At 36.1% G+C, this 18,883-nt stretch overlaps 1 protein-coding gene across 1 annotated transcript in view; it reads right to left on the bottom strand.

The window, feature by feature from the left end:
- Positions 1–2,951: 2,951 nt before the first annotated feature.
- Positions 2,952–18,883, bottom strand: part of LOC149817018 (iron-sulfur cluster assembly SufBD family protein ABCI8, chloroplastic-like) — a 37,429-nt gene continuing 21,497 nt past the window's right edge. Inside the window, exon 2 of the mRNA XM_089988165.1 lies at positions 2,952–3,352. Coding sequence (XP_089844291.1) covers positions 3,134–3,352 — 219 coding nt within the window. The 3' untranslated portion in view covers positions 2,952–3,133. The remainder of the gene's footprint in view (positions 3,353–18,883) is intronic.

The raw sequence follows: 18,883 nt of genomic DNA, 5'->3' as shown, positions 1-18,883 counted from the left end.
GACTCAGAACATGAAAGTTATAGGTGTGTCTCAACTTTTCAATAACTATAAAAATACAAGTTTTCGACATCTGATCAGATAGATACATATATGAGAATAGAGATTGTTCTACAAAAAACTGTCACATATTTGGAAAGAAGTTCACATATACAGAAGAAGTTTGCATATGCAAAAGGTATAAAGGTCTCTTCAAATCCAAATATTTGAGATTTTGGGCATGGAGAGTATATAAAAAGTTATAGGATTTTTAAGAAAATGCATCAAATTACCGTACAGTCATTTTTTCAAAGTAAAAAAACTTTTTTTAAGGTTGGGTCACTTGGGCCATGTTTGAACGACAGGTTGAGAAAACCTAGCTTTATGAAAACTTGGTTTTAAAAACTTGGTTTAAAATTTGGTTTTTGAAACATTCTGAAAACCTAGTTAGCTGTTTGGATGACAACTATTAAACTGTATATAACCAAGTTATCTTAAAGTTGCTGTTTGGATGACAGCAAACGTGGTTTTGCAAAAAAAATTATAAAAAATCATTATCACAATAATTTTAAGTAAAAAAATAATATTTCCAATGTCCTTATGAAAAAAAGAGCTCATGTCATTCATGTAAGTAAGCAGTTTTGTTTTCTTCCGTTTAACATCATTATAAGCGCAGTTTATGATCATTTCAACACCTAACACTATAAAAATCTCCAAATTACACAAAAAAAGGGACCAACCTGCCCAAAAGAATCTGTCTAATCCACATAAATGGTCTTCCGAGACTAACTCAACAAAGAGATTTTTGAAAGGCTTTAGCATCTTCACATTTCCTCGCTGGAAAAAATGCTTCTAAAAATAAAAAAAAAGAACTTAAATGCAATGAGATGACAGCAGATAAAGAAAACCCAATCAGCATAGAACACCCTTTTAATGTGCAAATGAAAGCACTTCCATGAACATCTGACAAGTGACACTCCCTACATGAAGAAGTCTTAAAACCGCAGGTCATACACGTGACTAGCCAAAAAAGTAATGGCAGCAGCCAAATAACATAGAAAACATATAATAATAATAAAAAGTTCAATATACAACTTCAAATGAAACAAAATTCAAGCAGACAGTTACATGCAAATAAAACAAACTTTTCACGAAATCAAGAGGCAAAAAAATTTCAAACACCAATTTCTTGGTATAGGCATGTACCCAAACATTGGTATGCACATTGCAAGTCATTACTTCAATACCAGCATGACCTATAATAGTTCATAAAAACCACGAACTTAATAAAAAACTTGCTTTCAATATAAATCAGTCACATTTTCAGGAGAGACACATCGACATGAAAGATCAACACAATTACAGAACCAAGAACGCTTTGAGCTTGCAGATGTGACCACCCAACAAAAAAAAGGGACAAAGAAGTAAAACCATCTACTCTTTGAACAATCAGGGATGAATTCTGCTATCTGTGTGCATGCATGCAATAATAGTACAGAATACACAAACCTCTCAAACTCCATTCAATTGAGCACACTAAACTGACATATTTAGGCCTCTTTTGTTTCATTTCCATGCTTTATGGGAATGGACACTGGTTTCTAAAAAGTACTGTCAGCTCATTTCATGTGAAAGCTTTTCATGACAAAGGTAGGAATGAATTTACGTATAAAAAGTGGTTGGTGGTAGGAAAAACTAGGGCTTGCTTGAGCCACCATGATGATTTGGGGGCCGTTTGTTTGTCACGGAAAGTTGGTGCTTTCCATGAAAACGCATCGATGGGCATGCATTTCCATGGGACCCACTGTGACCAAACAAATGAAGGACTCTCTTTCCTTGAGGAAAAATAGCTCAAAATACACGGGATCCCCCCCTTTTTAGCAGAAAGTGTTCCCGTGGGGGTTGGCCCGATTCTCTTTCCATGGAAAGGAAAGAGCGAAAAAAGGTGCAGTGGCACCCTCATGACACGCAAACAGACCCTTGATGTTTGTTTCATTCATGATAGAAAATGATTACATCAGGTTGCCAACTGAGCATTCTCCCATGTAGGTTGCATGAAACAAACAAGGCCATACATGTAAGAAAAGCTCGGTCTTGTTGATGTAAGCATTCAGAAAATTGAAACCAAGAGAACAGTCATAAAAAACAATTGGACGAATTGCCAATAGTGGAACATGTATTGCACATTAATATCTTCTGTAAAATCCATACAACTCAATACTGTTTCTCCATGAAATGCAGAGATTCTTCAAAACCCAACCATCAATTACCAAATCGCCATTTTTTTTCTTCTCACTTGATCACCAATTACCAAAGGGAAAAAAAAAACAGGATGGGCCAGCCAGAAAATGACCCAGCAAGAGGCCCTGAGGCCCTTTTACATCTGGCCGTGGAGACAAGAAGTAGCTGCCGCAAAAGGGTCAGCCTGCAGCCCTTTCCAGCAAGTGAGACAGAGAGAACCTGGCCGGAAAAGGGCTGGCCCAGTCAGAGACAGGCATAGAGCCTGGCCAGGAAAGGGCAGGTCCTTTTAGAACCACAGATGGAACAAAGGGGGTCCGGCTGGAAAATGGGGACAACCAGGTTACAACCGTGAAAATTCTGGGTGCGACCTGTTTTATAAAAACAAGCAAAAGCCAGTTTCCATATCCAACGTGAATCTCAGTTTTGAGGCCCCAAATCACATCATCCAAACTGGCCCTTAATTTTCACCTTGGTTGGGTGCCCTAAGCCAGCGAAGGACACCCACTAGGCAAGCCACCAATATGATCCCAGAGAAAATATATCCCAGAAAGACGGTTCCACCATCTTCCACAGAACAGCCCTAACCACTGGGCGACTCCGAGGACTCCAAAAGTAGAAAAGCTGGTAGAACCAAATGACGACTCATTGTATAATTACATTAAAAAAAAAAGCAATGTTGTGCTGTATGAATCAACAATGAGCATGCAATACCATCACACCAATCAATCCCCACATAGATAAGCAACTCATTCTGCTCATACATCCTTCTTTTTTCCAAGCGTCTACAGATATGGATACAACCTTTACAACTCGACCACCTAAATGGTCATAAAATATAAAACACAGTACAACAAATACACAGCTTGACGGCTTACAAAATATGCTTCATTATCTAATCTCGTCAAGTGCTTCACTTTTACCCAACGGTGCCTTCTAGTTTCAAACTCATAAGTTGATTCACCTCAGAAGCAAACTCAAGCGGAAGCTCATTGAAGACATCCTTGCAGAACCCGCCAATGATGGCAGCAACAGCCTTCTCATTGTCAATGCCCCTCTGCTGGAAATAGAACAGTTGATCTTCACTAATTTTAGAGGTGCTAGCTTCATGCTCAACACAGGCTGAGGGGTTTTTCACCTGCATAATCAACAATTTCATCAGCTAACAAAAGCCAGTTCGGTAGCCAAAGGTTGACTAACAAAACTTCAAGCTGAAAGAGCAACCAATTGTACTGAAAAAGTAACCAATCGCACACACTCTAGTAACAACGATTAAACACTTTGAATGCATTCCTCAATGATCAACATGACAAAGTTGAAGAGAGAATCGAAGTCTATAGGCAAAAGATGCCTGACAGAAGCATAGGATTCAAGAATCACTCAATATGATCAAATAAGCTACTATTGATAGTACCCTGCTATCTAGTAACTCCACTGATTTTCTGCTTTTGCATTGAACATTTTGTGGATTTCGATGCTAACATGTGATCCCCACAAGTCCTTTAATAGATTACATTATTAAGTTATGATATTTTTGTAGAGATTTCTGTAGTCTAAAAACAACAGTCCACAATACACCAAAATTCCATAATAAAAAGAATCAAGCTTTACATCAAATCAATTATATCCAAAGCATGTTTTCCTCAGTAAACAAGCCACAGTAAGTAATTGAATAAATAATGCCAACAACTTTGACTTTATAATACGTAATACAATACTAACCTATGTCACCTGGGTACGGGTGCGGGTACGGAAGGTACAACACAGCAATTCCAAAAAATGTGGGTCCGGAGACACGGCTATATATATATATATATATATATATATATATATATATACAAAATAAATTCAAAATAAACTGAATATAATTTAAACATATATGTTATATCTAAAATATATATTATATACTAAAAATATAAAGTTATAAATTGAAAATATAATTATAAATTATAAATTGAATACAAACTTGTATGTACGAAGGAAAAAATGGCATGTCTAGGTGTCAACGCATGTCAACACGGGGAGACACGTATCGACATGGGTACGGAGGTCAAAACGGAGTGTCCTGGTATCATAGGTACTAACAATAGCAACAAAGTATATATATAGATAGATAGAGAGAGAGAACTGAACATATTAGGCCCCATTTCTCGTTCTACCTCGTTTTGCACTATAGGTTTTAAGTGTTTTATGATGGATCTGAACCGTTAGATGTGTTTAACATGATCGATTTAGTGGGAATCGACTATTAGATCATGTTTTTTCCATGAAAAACATGATTTTATGAGCCAGAAAAAACTGGAAACTTCATAGTCATTGATTTTGGATTACCAAAAAAACCTGTATGCATGTCAGATTTCAGCAATCCAAAAGCTAGTTCCCACTAAACAAAACCTATAGATCACATCTACGGTGTTAGATGCGAGAAAAAATACTTAAAACTATGATTTTTGAAGGGGGCCTAACGAGACCTAACGAAAAGGGAGCCTAAGGAACGCATTATATATATATATATATATAAAGGGAGAGAGAAAGAGAGCAATGAGTAGCTCCTAAATTGCTTCAAATAGCTCCGAAGGACAAAGTTTTGGATTGCTTAATCCAAACTCATAAATGTATTCTCCATATCATACTTTTTAGTTGTCAAAAGCGCTAGTCGGAGCCTAAGCAGAATACCCTTAAAAGGACTAGTTGAGGCCTAAGCGAGACTAGTCGGCCTAGGCGGGACAAAACAAACAAAACATCAAGAAAAGCAAAATTTTTACAATAAATAGTTAAATTTAGTAACAAACATATGATTGTAACTATGGATGAAGTGTGTAATTCAGTGTAACACGTCGCAAAATTCATAAAATTGCATAATATTGAACATACACCGAAACTTGGGGCACACCATCCGATTACTCTCTCTCTCTCTCTCTCTCTCTCTCTCTATATATATATATATATATATATATATATATATATATATATATAGGGATATATAGAGAGAGAATGAGGATTATCCACTCATTGTTAGGACCCTCCAAAAATCATAGTTTTTAAATGTTTTATACTCAATCTTAACCATTAGATGTGTTTATGATTGTTGCGGAATGGAGAACATGTAATTGATTAAGCATTTTTATGCTTAGATGTGTATTTTAAAGAGGTAAAAAAATCATCGGTTGATATCATAATAAAATTTTATGATAAAATGTTCCTATTTTTTACATCAAATCAAAGTTTGTTTCTCAATAAATAAGTATTTATAAACACATCAAAACTTTGATATTTGAAGGGTCTTAATGATGATGTAAAGAAAAAGGAGATACGATGAACCCTATTCTCATATATATATATATATATATATATATATATATATATATATATATATATATATATATATATATATATATGGGTTAATCTAACAATAAATTAGTTGTGTTTAACATTAGATTGATTCAACCTTATTAAAATAACTAAAAAACATTAAAAGAATGGTATTTTTTAAAATGCATGCTTACCTTCATGGACATTATAGGCCTTTTGAGCTTGAAGAGAATTAAAAAGTAAAACATCTTTCCCAAAAAAGTAACTTTATGAATCCAACAAAGTTACCTTTTTTATCTCAAAAAGTAATCATGTATTTTTAAAAATGCCTTTTAAAGGGTATTTTAGTTATTTTAATAAGGTTGAATTCATCTAATGTTAAACACAAGTAGTGTAATATTAGATTAACCTTATATAGATAGATAGATAAATAACTAAAAAAACAGATTTTATATATGTGTGCTATGGTACCCGTACACTCCATGTTGCCCTCTGTACTCGTGTTATACCTGGACACGCCATTTTACCCTTCATACATACAAGTTTGTATTTAATTTATAATTTATAATTTATAATTATATTTACAGGTTATAACTTCATATTTTTATTATATAATATAGATTTTAGATATAGCATATATATTTAGATTATATTCAGTTTATTTTGAATTTATATATATATAGCCATGTCCCCGTACCTACATTTTTTGGAATTTTCGTATCGTACCCTCCATACCCGTACCCAGGTGACATAGTGTGTGTGTCAAAAACACATGCATACAAGTAAACAACAAAAATAAAAAAGGAAAAAAGATAGAAAGAGATAAAAAGAAAGAAAAAAAAAAGAGGGGCGAAATGAGAAAGAAGAAAAAGAAATAAGAAGGAAAAAAAAAGGGAAAAATAGAAAAAGAAAAGAAGAAAAAGGAAAAAGAAGAAGGGGTGAAAGGAGGAAGAAGAAAAAAAATAAAAAGGTAAAAAAGAAAAGCAAAAGAAGAAGAACAAAAAAAGAGAACAAAAAAAAGAAAGCTTTTGGGGGTGGGAGGAAGAAGAATAAGAAAAAAAGAAAGGAATGCAACAAAAAAAAAAATTTAAATGACAAGTTGACAACCATGTACCTGCGGCCTAGGCAAAGACAACCTAGGCAGCTTAAGTCGAAAAACAAGACCCTACCGCCTAGACCCATAAGCCTAGGCGGTGGCCCTACGCCTAGCCCGCCTAGACGCAGTTTTTGACAACTAAGTCTTACTTGGCAGAATACATGTATTATATTAAGCACTAAGTCACAGGGACTCGACAAACTAGGTGTCGCACCCGCGTCGACGCGACACGGGTGCACGTGCGGGTGCAGCACCCAGTGCGGTCAACGAGACCCTAGGTGGGGTCAATGCACCCAGGGTCATTTATGTCCATTTTTTGAACAAAAAAAAAATGCTTGATGAAAAGGGCTGAGGGGAGGAGGTTAGGGCAATTTTTTTTGCCCTAATCCTCCCGACTTTTCCTCCGCTAACGCCTTCGCTGACTCCTCTCTTCTCTCTACGGGAGCCTTCGTCGGCCTGAATCTGGCCGGCGACCTGCAACCACCGTCGTCGTGTTGTCGACATGTCGTCGGACCTTTGTCGCGCCGTCGGCCACCGCTGTTGGCACCATCGCCAGACCTTCACCGCATCATCGACCTTCATCGGACCTTCGTTCTCTCTCTCTCTCTCTCTGAGCCCCATCGATAGGTGATTGGGAGCGTTTGGTGGTGATTTTGAACTGATATGGTGTTGTTGTAGTTGCTACAGAAACAAAATTGTTTCTTTATATTCTTTTTAATGTTATGTTGAAGATTACTTTTTTTTGGTTGGTGGGGAATGGATTTTTATGGGTTATTTGACCCACAAAAATAGGGTCGTCAGTTGGATTCTGCTTGGTTTATCTGATTATTACTCAATCTGTTTAATTTCATTGCAACTTTTATTACTAAATTTGGTGATGATGACTTTATTGATTGGTTGGAAAAGTTGGGATCTCTCAATTTTGATCATTTTTTCCCCTAAAAATTGCCAATTTTCTAACGTTGATTTGAGTTGCTTTTTGCGAGCTGATCGGGCGTTGGCTAGGATTGAGAAATTAGTAATCCTGGAATGGGGTTAAGATGGCATTGTAATGATGAACTTGGATTTATTTTTGCTTTAAAATTAATCTGATGGTTTTGATTAGAGAATGGGGGAGAAAAAAGAATTCATAAAAAATATGATGGGGATAGATTAAGCATATGTAGATGCATAATTAGAGTGATAAAAAATAAAGGCTCATATTGCACCAAAAGTTGAACTAGAAACCAAGGTTTCTCATTAAATTGATTTGATCCAAAGCACGATTTTTATTGAATAAGCAGTGATGAAGGCATCTATCTACAGGTTATGTTTTTAAGAAGAGTTTAGGACAGTTTGGGACATAAATTGTTTAGGATATATATATATATATATATATATATATATATATATATATATATATATATATAGCAAGAGAGAGAGAGAGAGAGAGTAATGTTATAGTGCTCCGGGAGCACCTACTCCCAGCTAAAAAATTTGGTGACTTAAAAAATCTTATTTTTATGTCCAAAAAACATGATCCAAAACATGATTCCTATCAAATAAACTGTGTTAAGTGCATCTATAAGGTGTGATTGACCTTGCCGGAATGGTACCGCCCAGCGAGGGCGGTACCAGCCAACCATTCTGCCAGTGACCAGCCAGAAAAGTACAGTTTTTTTTTTACATTTTTTCAAAAGACAGATTAGCTGGTGGCCATTTTCCGGGCTGCTAGCCACTATGTTTTTCTTATGTTAATAAAAAAATGGCTGGATGACCATTTTCCGGCCAGCCACTGGCTGGGAAATGGCCGGCTTGGTATCTCTCGTGTTGTGCGATCCCATGCTGGCTATTTTCCAGACGATGGTTGGCAGAAAAATGGCTGACCAGCCAGTTTTTCTTTTTCTTTTTTAGTTTTTTTCTTAAAAATGGCTGGCTGACCCTTTTCCGGTGAGCCGTTGGCCAGAAAATGGCCAGCCTTGTTTTTTTTATTTTGGGTGACCAAAAACTTGAAAATCAGGTTTTGTCACCCAAACAGCCTTTTAAGGACGGTTTTTGAAAAACCAGGTTTGCCAAAAACATGATTTTAAGCAAAACTTGGGTTTCTCAAACCCAAGTTATGCCCTTGTCATCCAAAGGGGGCCTAGGGGGTTCCTTAGCCACGAGGGTACCAAATATTTACCCATATATATACAGACAGCTATTCTCTTTAACACTAATCACTTCCAGTCAGGTGTCTGATACTGCACAGTTCCACTCTGTAAGAACTCTGAATCATTCTCTTGAAGCTTATCCTCTTTTATGAAGTTTCTGCCTGAGAAAGCAGGAGCTGCAGTGGCTGCCGAATCTTTCACTGGTACATGGACAACTGTGTGGACCGATGGACTTACCAACCTCTCTCTCTCTCTCTCTCTCTCTCTCTATATATATATATATATATATATATATATATATAAAAGCCCGTAACAGTGGATGAGCAAATCGTCCACTGTTATCAGACACTTTTCCACTGCTGATCGTGAGTGGTTTTTTTTTTGCATGAAAACAGGAATTAGCGATGGTCGTGACTGCCACTAATTCCTGTTTTTCCGTCCACCACATTAGCAGTGGCTGTGACTGCTGCTAATGGTCCAAATACATCCGACGTTACAGTCTTTCCTATATATATATATATATGTGTGTGTGTGTGTGTGTGTGTGTGTGTGAGAGAGAGAGAGAGAGGAGTTTCACTAATACTCCAACCTAAAGAGGTTCGATTTTTCATGTTAAAGAAAAAAAACTAAGCACATGGTATAAACATATCTAGAATTTTCCTTTAAGCTTGAAACCATGCAGAACCTAGAGAATCTAAGGGACCATTTGAATGATGCGCAAAACCAGATCCTTTCGGTTCAACCTTATACATAAAAATCAGCTGAACTTTGAACCTCAACCTGCAATTTCTGGGTTTTCATATCAAGGAGATTACTGATTTTGTATGACAGGAGTAAATTGTAAATTTCTCTAATAAGTTTCTCAGTGGACAAAGATCAGTTTACATTTAATATCACCGATCCTTAACCCATGTGCAATAGCATGCAAAATTACGTCTGACCTACAAATTTTGTAGGCAACTCTCACAGCCATCTTACATTTCTCCACATGCTGCTGGTTTGTTTACCTCATTGTCAAACAAATACAATTTACTCACTCACGTACCTTATCCTCACGCACAATCATTCATAGTAAAGAGACACCCCCCCCCAAAAAAAAAAACTAGTATCCATATCAGACACACTGATCTCGTTTGTAGTTTTCCTACTCCAGCACAAGTGGGCACACACATAAATGGATACAGATTGGATCAAAGTTTCTTTCTATCCAATGATTGGTTCATTTTGTATGTGCTTATTTGTGCAAGCCTTGTGAAGAATCCTTGCAAACAATCAAGTTTTCAAATAACTTTGATACTTCAAATACTCAATGCACAGTGTTTATAAGCTTTACACCTCAAAAGAAGTGCAATAAATGCACAGTGTTTATAAGCTTAAGGAGACGACTCCTAACTCTAATACACGCCTTCAATGGGCTCACATAGCCCTTATTTATAAGCACACTTAAAGAGTCGTTGGGCTATTCCCAACAGCGCTTATTAGAGACGTTGGGAATCAGCCCAACGTCTATCTTTTGAAAGAGTGTACAACAGTCAATGGCTGACTGTTGTATGTACAAAAACATTATATAAAAAGAACAAAAAAAGAAATGAAAAAAATACAAAAATAAGAAAAAATAAAAAGGAGGAATTACAATCATATTAAAAAACATGAATATGTGTAAAATGTAAAAATGACTAAAATACCCCTACTTTATATTTATATATATATAATATATAAAAAATACATTGTCTTATGAATTATAATTTAACACCCCCCCCCTCAAACTTAGGGCAAGATGACCGAAAGTTTGCCAAGGAAGAAATTGAACCGCGGAGCACACAAAGCTTTGGTGAAGAAATCTGTCAACAGATATTCTGAAGTTACATATGAAAAATCTATAATTCCTTTCAGATACGCTTCCCGAACATAGTGACAGTCTATCTCAATGTGTTTAGTCCGTTCATGAAAAGTATGATTTTTGACAATGTATATTGCACTCTTGTTATCACAACATAGCTTGGTGTGCCCTTCTATTGAGATCCTCATGTCTTCTAATAGCTGATTAATCCATACAATTTTCATGGTAGTAGTCGCCATGACACGATATTCAGCTTCTGTTGAGAATAAAGACACTTTTTGTTACTTCTTACACCTCCATGAAATCAGTGAGTCTCCTAAACACACACAAAAACCAGTGGTGGAGTGATGGTTATTTGGGTCACCTCCACAATTAGAGTCAGTATAAGCAATTAATTTTAATTCAGAAGAAGAGGATAAGAATACTCCCTTGTTTAGTGTGCCTTTTATGTATCTCACAATCCGCAAGATGGCACTCATGTGAACTGACTCGCAGTATGAACTGCATGAGAGATATCCGGTCTAGTAATACTCGGATACATCAAAGATCCCACAAGTTGTCTGTAGGGGGTGAGATTGGAGAGAGGAATACCATCATCAATCTTCATGTTGGCTCCTACTATAGCAGAAGTTTCACAAACCTTATCATTCGTAATACCTGACCTGTTAATAATCTCGGAGGCAAGGTTAGTTTGAGATAAAAAATACCCTCTATGAGAGTATAATACTTCAATACCCAAAAAATAAGTTAGAAATCCCAAATTAGACATTTCAAACCTACCTTCAAAATTGATTTTATACTTTTAACCCCTTTAGAATCACTTCCGATTATAAGCATATCATCCAAAAATAAGAGCAGAATAACAATCCCTGCATTGATTTTTCTAACAAATAAGACAGTGTTAGTGAAACAGGAAGAAAAACCATTTTCTAACATTACGAAGTTAAATCTATCATAACAAGCCTTGGGGGCTTGTTTTAAACCATAAAGTGTTTTTTGAAGGCAAAACACTTTTCCTTTGGGAGTCTCCATTCCTGGTGGAGCATCCATATATACCTCTTCATTAAGATCACCATTTAGGAAAACGTTTTTAACATCCATTTGATAGATGTTTCATTTGTTGATTGAGGCAGCGGTAATGAGACATCAGACAGTGACCATTCGGGCCACAGGGGCAAAAGTTTCTTCATAGTCAATCCCGTATTCTTGACTATATCTCTTTGCAACTAATTGAGCCTTATATCTCTCAAGAGATCCATCGCTTTTAGTTTTTAGCTTAAATACCCATCTACACCCTATTGTTTTTTTTTACCCTTAAGAAGATCTTGAAACTCCCAAGTCTTTGCCCTGTTAAGAGCTGAAAGCTCACATTCCATTGCTTTCAGTCATTCATCATTCTTTTTGGCTTCTTCAAAGTTTTTGGGTTCTATATAGGAATGAATGACGCTAAGGCAGGCTCTATGTTTAGGAGTAAACGAATCATATGAAATAAACTTAGAAGGCATCTTTCTACTTCTCTCACTTCGTAGGTTTTCATCATTTGTTGAATTGGACCCACTAGGTTCACTAAATTTTTCAATTGCACTCCTAAAACTGTTTCTATCTCTATGGGTATATGTTATAGGATCTCTCAATGCTCCTTCATTTCTATGTTGGGAGATAGGTGGATGGGAAGAACCATCTTGTTTATCATTGACGTCATTATGAATGAAATTGTCATCACTATCATCATCATGTGCTAACATTTCAAATAAAAAAGAGTAATCCATGTTTTCTTCAAAGGGTTCACTCCTTTCAAAACCATTAACATTTTTCAGAAAACTCACATTTCTAGAAACATATAGCTTGTCATTCTTAATATCATAACAACAAAACCCTTTTTAGGTTTTGGAATATCCAAGAAAAGCCCAGGCAATGGCTTTTGGTGAAAGCTTATCGTTCTTGTCAGTAAGAACGAAGCATTTACAACTGAAAATTCTCAACCGACTATAGTCGGGTTCTTTGGTACACAATTTTTCAAAAGACGAGATATTGTTCAAGTTTTTAGAAGGTAGCCGATTTATCAGATAGACAGATGCTAAAGCCGCTTCAGCCTAAAAACCTTTTGGGATGTTTTGAGAAACAAGTAATATTCAAGTTGTCTCTATTATATGTCTATGCTTCCTTTCGGCTAATCCATTTTGTTGAGGGGTTTTCGGACAAGATCTTTGGTGAAGAATACCATGACTTTCAAGATAATTTTTTAATTCACTTGAAAGGTACTCTCCACCAGAGTCGGTTCCAAAAAAATTTAGATTCCAATTAAATTGATTTTTAATCATCATATGATAGGTTTTAAAAATTGAGAAAACTTCATATTTGTGTTTAAGAAAATAAATCCAACAATATCGCTTGTAGGCGTCAACAAAAATGACATAATATGCAAATCCTCCTTTTGATAGGACGGGTGTCGGTCCCCATACACCCGAATGGATAATTTCAAAAGGTCTTGTTGTAAACATAGATCTTCGACAAAAAAACATTTTTTTTATTTTCCCAAGAATATAGTCGTTACAAGCGAAATCACTTTTACATAGACTTTTAACAAAAGGTAAATGAAAAATTTTTGCAATATTTGGATGTCCAAGTTTCTTATGCCACACATTAATATCCTTTTGTTGGACAACATTACAAAACGGGTTTTTTGAAATTTGAAGGGAATCAACATAGTATAGATCGCCCTTCCTAGAGCCTTCCCCAATCAATCTCCCAGACTGACAATCCTATATCCAACATTTGTTAGATGAAAACTTTATATCACACACATGATCCGAGAGTTGAGAAACGAAAAGCAAATTTAACTTTAATTTGAGTATAAATCTAATTTTTGGAATAAAGAACCCTTGTTTTTCAAAATTTCTTATTCATTTTACTTCAAGAGATGTTTCATCTGCAATTAAAACAAAAGATGGAGACAGATTTTTTGAGTATTCGAAAAAAAAAACTAAAACTTGGGGTCATACGAAAAAAAGCACCCGAATCTAAAAGCCAAGAGGTCTTACCGGGAGGAGAAGAGGTTGACATGGCGGCGCTGGAAATAACCCCTTTTAGAAGAGGTTGAAGTGCATCCACGATTTGTTGCAATGAGAGCTTCATTTGAAGATGACAAGCATTCTTCCTTTTGAGGTTGGGATGTAGTAGCCCTGGCAAATAACTTTTTCCACTTTGGGCAAATAGGCTTGATATGCCCCGGTTCCTTACAAAAATGGCATAAAAGCTTGCTATAATCCTTCTTCCCTACTTGACCACTTGAGTTTTGATTCTTGGAGTGAGGAGACTTGTAGGTCCTTAAGTTGCTCCCCAGTCTTGAGACGGCATTAACTCCTTCATTTTCTTCATTATTGGAAGGTGTAACTAGAACACTTGAGTTGTTCTTGCTTATACTCATGCGAGTCTCTTCCCCACTCAGTTTAATAATTACATCTTCAAGAGAGGGGAAAGTGAAGGCGGATAAAAGAAAAGACCGGATTTGTTCGAATTCAGATCTAAGCCCATTAAAAAAATTAAAAAATCTATCTTCTTCCAATTGTTTGACAAAGCTCTGTGGCTTCTCCACTCCATTTGGGTTCGAGAATAGCAAGCTCATCCCAAATAGAAGAGAGTTCGGCAAAATATTCCTTTATAGTCATCTCTCCTTGATGAAGAGTTAGTGCCTTCTTTTGGAGGTAATATTTATGGGACAAGTCCCTAGAGGTGTACATCTTCTCAAGGTACTCCCACGCTTGAGAAGCCTTCTTAAACTTGATAATATTAGCATTAATTCTTATTTCTACGGATGACAAAACCCATGAGAGGATTTTAAAATTCCTCATCTCCCATTCTTCATGTTTTTTGGTGTAGTCTTCAAGAGCCTTGGCTTTTTCTTCGCCTTCAAGGTTTTTTATTTCTCCTTTCTCCATCAAGGTTATCTTTGACTCTGGTTTGAGAATCAAGCCTTGGACATAGCCTCAAAGCCATTTTCCTTTAATATGAGCCTCCATGTTTTCGGCCCAGACGTGATAGTTAGACCCATTGAGTTTGAAGCCGAGAGGAAAATGAAAGTCATTTTCACCCATTAGAGAAGAGAGATGATAAAAAAAAATACGTACCACAAAGGATTTTTAGACCTTTCTTGATAGAAGAGTCTTCTAAAATATTGGATGAACAAAAGGATCCACTCCAATCACCAAAAAATTGAGGGCACACTTTTCGAGGCACCCAAAAAAATGAGAATCTACACGATCTTTCTTTCTCCAACCTTGCTCTGATACCATGTAAAGAATCCTTGCAAACAATCAAGTTTTCAAATAACTCGATACTTCAAATACTCAAGAAAACAAATGCACAGTGTTTATAAGCTTTACACCACAAAAGAAGTGCAATAAATGCATAGTGTTTATAAGCTTAAGGAGACAACTCCTTGTAATACACGTCTTCAATGGGCTCACATAGCCCTTATTTATAATCACACTTAAAGAGTCGTTGGGCTATTCCCAACGGCTCTTATTAGAGACCTTGGGCTCCCAACGTCTATCTTTTTAAACGGTGTACAACAGTCAGTGGCTGACTGTTGTACACTATACATAGTCACAGAAACATTATATAAAAAGAACAAAAAAAGAAATGGAAAAAATACAAAAATAAGAAAAAATAAAAAGGAGGAATTACAATCATATTCAAAGACATGAATATGCATAAAATGTAGAAATGACTAAAATACCCCTACTTTATATATATAAAAAATACATTGTCTTATGAATTATAATTTAACAGCCTGTGGGTGAAAAGGAAACCTAAATCTTCTATTTAATTGTACTAGTTGCAACTCCACCTGTGTATAACTGTTTAGTTACACACTGTCGGTCCCAAGCCCGGATAAAAGAGGAGGGTTGCGGTAGGCCTGTCCAACATAAAAACTTAGTCATACCCTATGAATATGAACCAATATGAGAATTTCATTGGGGCATTCCTGTTAGAAAATGACATATATATGTATATACTTGAATATACATATATATATTTATATATATATATACATACTTTTCGTAATACAAGAGTATGTATATGTATATATATATGTATAAACTATATATTTAAAGTATATACTTATATTCTTGTAATACTTTTTTATTTATTTATTTTTGTAATTTTATTTCTTTCTTATTTTTTGTCTTTTTGTCAAACAGTCATAATTGACTAGAGTTGTTGGACTGTCAACAGCCTTTTTGTCAGGTTTTGTCAAACAGTCAAAATGTTACTGTTTGAATAGAGCTATTGGGCTACTCCCAACGGCTCTAATTAGAGTTGTTGGGAGTAGCCCAACAGCTATTTTAATAGCTCCTCTCATGTAACCTCTCTATAAATAAGGGCATGCTGCCCATTGTAATTCATATACAAAGGTAGAGGGTTTTACCTCTTACATATTCAGATTCAAGTGCATTTATGCACTATTCTTATGTTTGTGCTGTGGAGCATTTTGTATGCTATTTTGGTTTACCATATTGGGTGAATGTATGTTTTGTCAAGTTGTTTGTAGACTTGATTGTGTGAAAGACTCTTTACATGGTATCAGAGCTTGGTGTATGATCAACCGTGCATTGGTGAGCTGCCTCGTAAAGCGTGCCTTCTTTCTTTCGTGATTGGTGGTTCCTTTTTTCTTTGGATTCATCATGGGTGAATTTTTTACGCACAATACAAGCAACTCCAACTTCATTCCACCATTCAAACTTGAAGGAAGCAACTATAACATTTGGGCGGGACACTTGGAGACATTCATCAAGGGTCAAGGTTTGTGGGGATTTGTAAGAGGTACTATTCTTGAACCCACTCCCAAAATTAGATTAGGTGAAAATGACGTTGAGACTAGTCTTGAAGAAAAAAACAAAGCCATGGAAGAATACTACAAAAAATTAGATGAATGGGAAATGAAAAATGCCAAAATTCTTTCATGGATGCTTAGTGGAGTTGAGACAAAAATTGCCTCAAACCTTTTGTGTTACAAAAAGGCAAATGAAGCATGGGAATATCTTAGAGGTATGTTTACCGAAAAAGATATGGCTCACAAGTATTATCTCCAAGAAAAAGTTAGAAACATTAAACAAGGAGATAAGAATATAAGAGATTATTTTATGGAGTTATCTTCCTACTTAGAAAGAGATTTTTTCTTGGTTAATACGAGTCAGATAGATTTTTTCCTACTTAGAAAGAGAGATAGGGGTTGTTGCATCGATTGTAAGGTTATACCGGGAGAAAGTGTAGCTACACAACATAGAGTCTTAATTTTAGATCCTAGAATTAGACAATGTCTCAAAAGGGATAGACATAAGATAGATCCTAGAATTAAGTGGTGGGCACTGAAAGCAGCTAAACAAGGAATGTTTGTAGAACAGGTAGTTAAGGAAGTTGATTGGTGTCTCGAGGAGGATTCAGAATCAATGTGGAATAAGATAGCGGGTGGCATGAGAAAAGTGGCTAAGGAGGTATTGGGTGAGTCTAAAGGCGGTGCACCACTAGGTAAGGATACATCATGGTGGAACGAGGATGTCAAAGTAGCTATTAAGGTTAAAAGAGAGTGTTATAGAAATCTAAGTAAGAGTCGTGATAATGAGAATTTGGAGAAGTATATGATAGCAAAGAAGGAAGCTAAAAAAGTTGTTCGAAACGCGAGGGCTAAGGTATATAAGGAGGTTTATGACAAGTTGGATACCAAAGAAGGCGAGAAGGATATTTATAGGCTTGCAAAGATGAGAGATAGGAAATCGAAGGATTTGGGTATGGTTAGATGTATCAAAGATGAAACGCAAAGGGTTTTAGTCAAAGATGAGGAGATTAAGGAGAGATGGAAAGATTATTTTGATAAGCTATTTAATGATAGTCATGCTCAAGATCTTGGAGACATCTACATTCCTTTTCATGAGATAAATCGTGACTTCATGCGCAAGATTCAAAAGAAAGAAATTGCAGAGGCTTTGAAGAAAATGAAATCAAGAAGGGCAGTTGGCCCAGATGGTATACCTATCGAGGCTTGGAAATGCTTGGGAGAGAAAGGTTTAGAATGGTTGACAAATCTTTTTAACTTGATTTGGCGAACAAATAAGATGCCTAATGAGTGGAGGAAGAGTACTTTGGTGCCTTTATATAAGAATAAGGGTGATATACAAGATTGCACAAACTATCGTGGTATAAAACTCATGAGTCATACTATGAAACTTTGGGAGAGGGTGATTGAGTCTAGGTTGAGGAAGGTTGTCATGATATCGGAGAATCAGTTTGGTTTTATGCCTGGAAGATCAACTATGGAAGCTATACATCTTCTTAGACAACTTATTGAAAGATATAGAGAGAGGAACAAAGATTTGCATATGGTTTTTATTGATTTAGAAAAGGCATACGATAGAGTACCTAGGGACGTTCTTTGGTGGACAATGATGAAGAAAGGTGTTTCTCTCAAGTACATTAGTATAATTAAAGATATGTATGAAGTAGTAACCAATGTCCGCACTTGTGGAGGGGTGACAACCAATTTTCCGATAACGGTTGGGTTACATCAAGGATCTGCTTTAAGCCCTTTCCTATTTGCGATAGTGATGGATGAGCTTACGAGATCAATTCAAGAAAATGTACCGTGGTGTATGTTGTTTGCTGATGATATTGTTTTGATTGATGAGTCTAGAGCTGGGGTTAATGCTAAGTTAGAATTATGGAGACAGACATTGGAAGCTAGAGGTTTTAAGTTGAGTAAGAGTAAGACGGAATATATGGAATGTCGGTTTAGTAAGCAACGAAGTAGTGATGGGAGTGTAGTGAAGCTCGGTGAGCAAGAAATACCGGTGAATGATTATTTCAAATATTTGGGATCCATCATTCAAAAGTATGGAGAAATTGATGGGGATGTAAATCATAGGATAAAGGTTGGGTGGATGAAATGGAAAAGTGCAACTAGAGTGCTGTGCGATCGTAGAATGCCATTGCGGTTGAAGGGAAAGTTTTATAGGACGACTATTAGACCCGCTTTACTATATGGTTCGAAATGTTGGGCTGCCAAGAGACATCATATTCAAAAAATGAGTGTAGCTGAGATGCGGATGCTTAGATGGATGTGTGGAAATACAATAAAAGATAAGATTCGGAACGAGGAGATACGTAAGAAGGTAGGTGTTGCACCCATTGAAAATAAGATGCGAGAGAATCGTTTACGGTGGTATGGACATATTCGGCGAAGGCCTAATGATGCTCCAGTTAGAAGGTTGGAGAAATGGGAAAATATATTAG

The sequence above is a fragment of the Nuphar pumila genome, chromosome 14, assembly GCF_984573655.1.
Source record: "Nuphar pumila chromosome 14, dmNupPumi1.hap1.1, whole genome shotgun sequence".
NCBI classification, from domain to species: Eukaryota; Viridiplantae; Streptophyta; class Magnoliopsida; order Nymphaeales; family Nymphaeaceae; genus Nuphar; species Nuphar pumila.
Note: the sequence above shows the minus strand (reverse complement) of the source record. Positions and strands in the feature narration are given on the sequence as shown.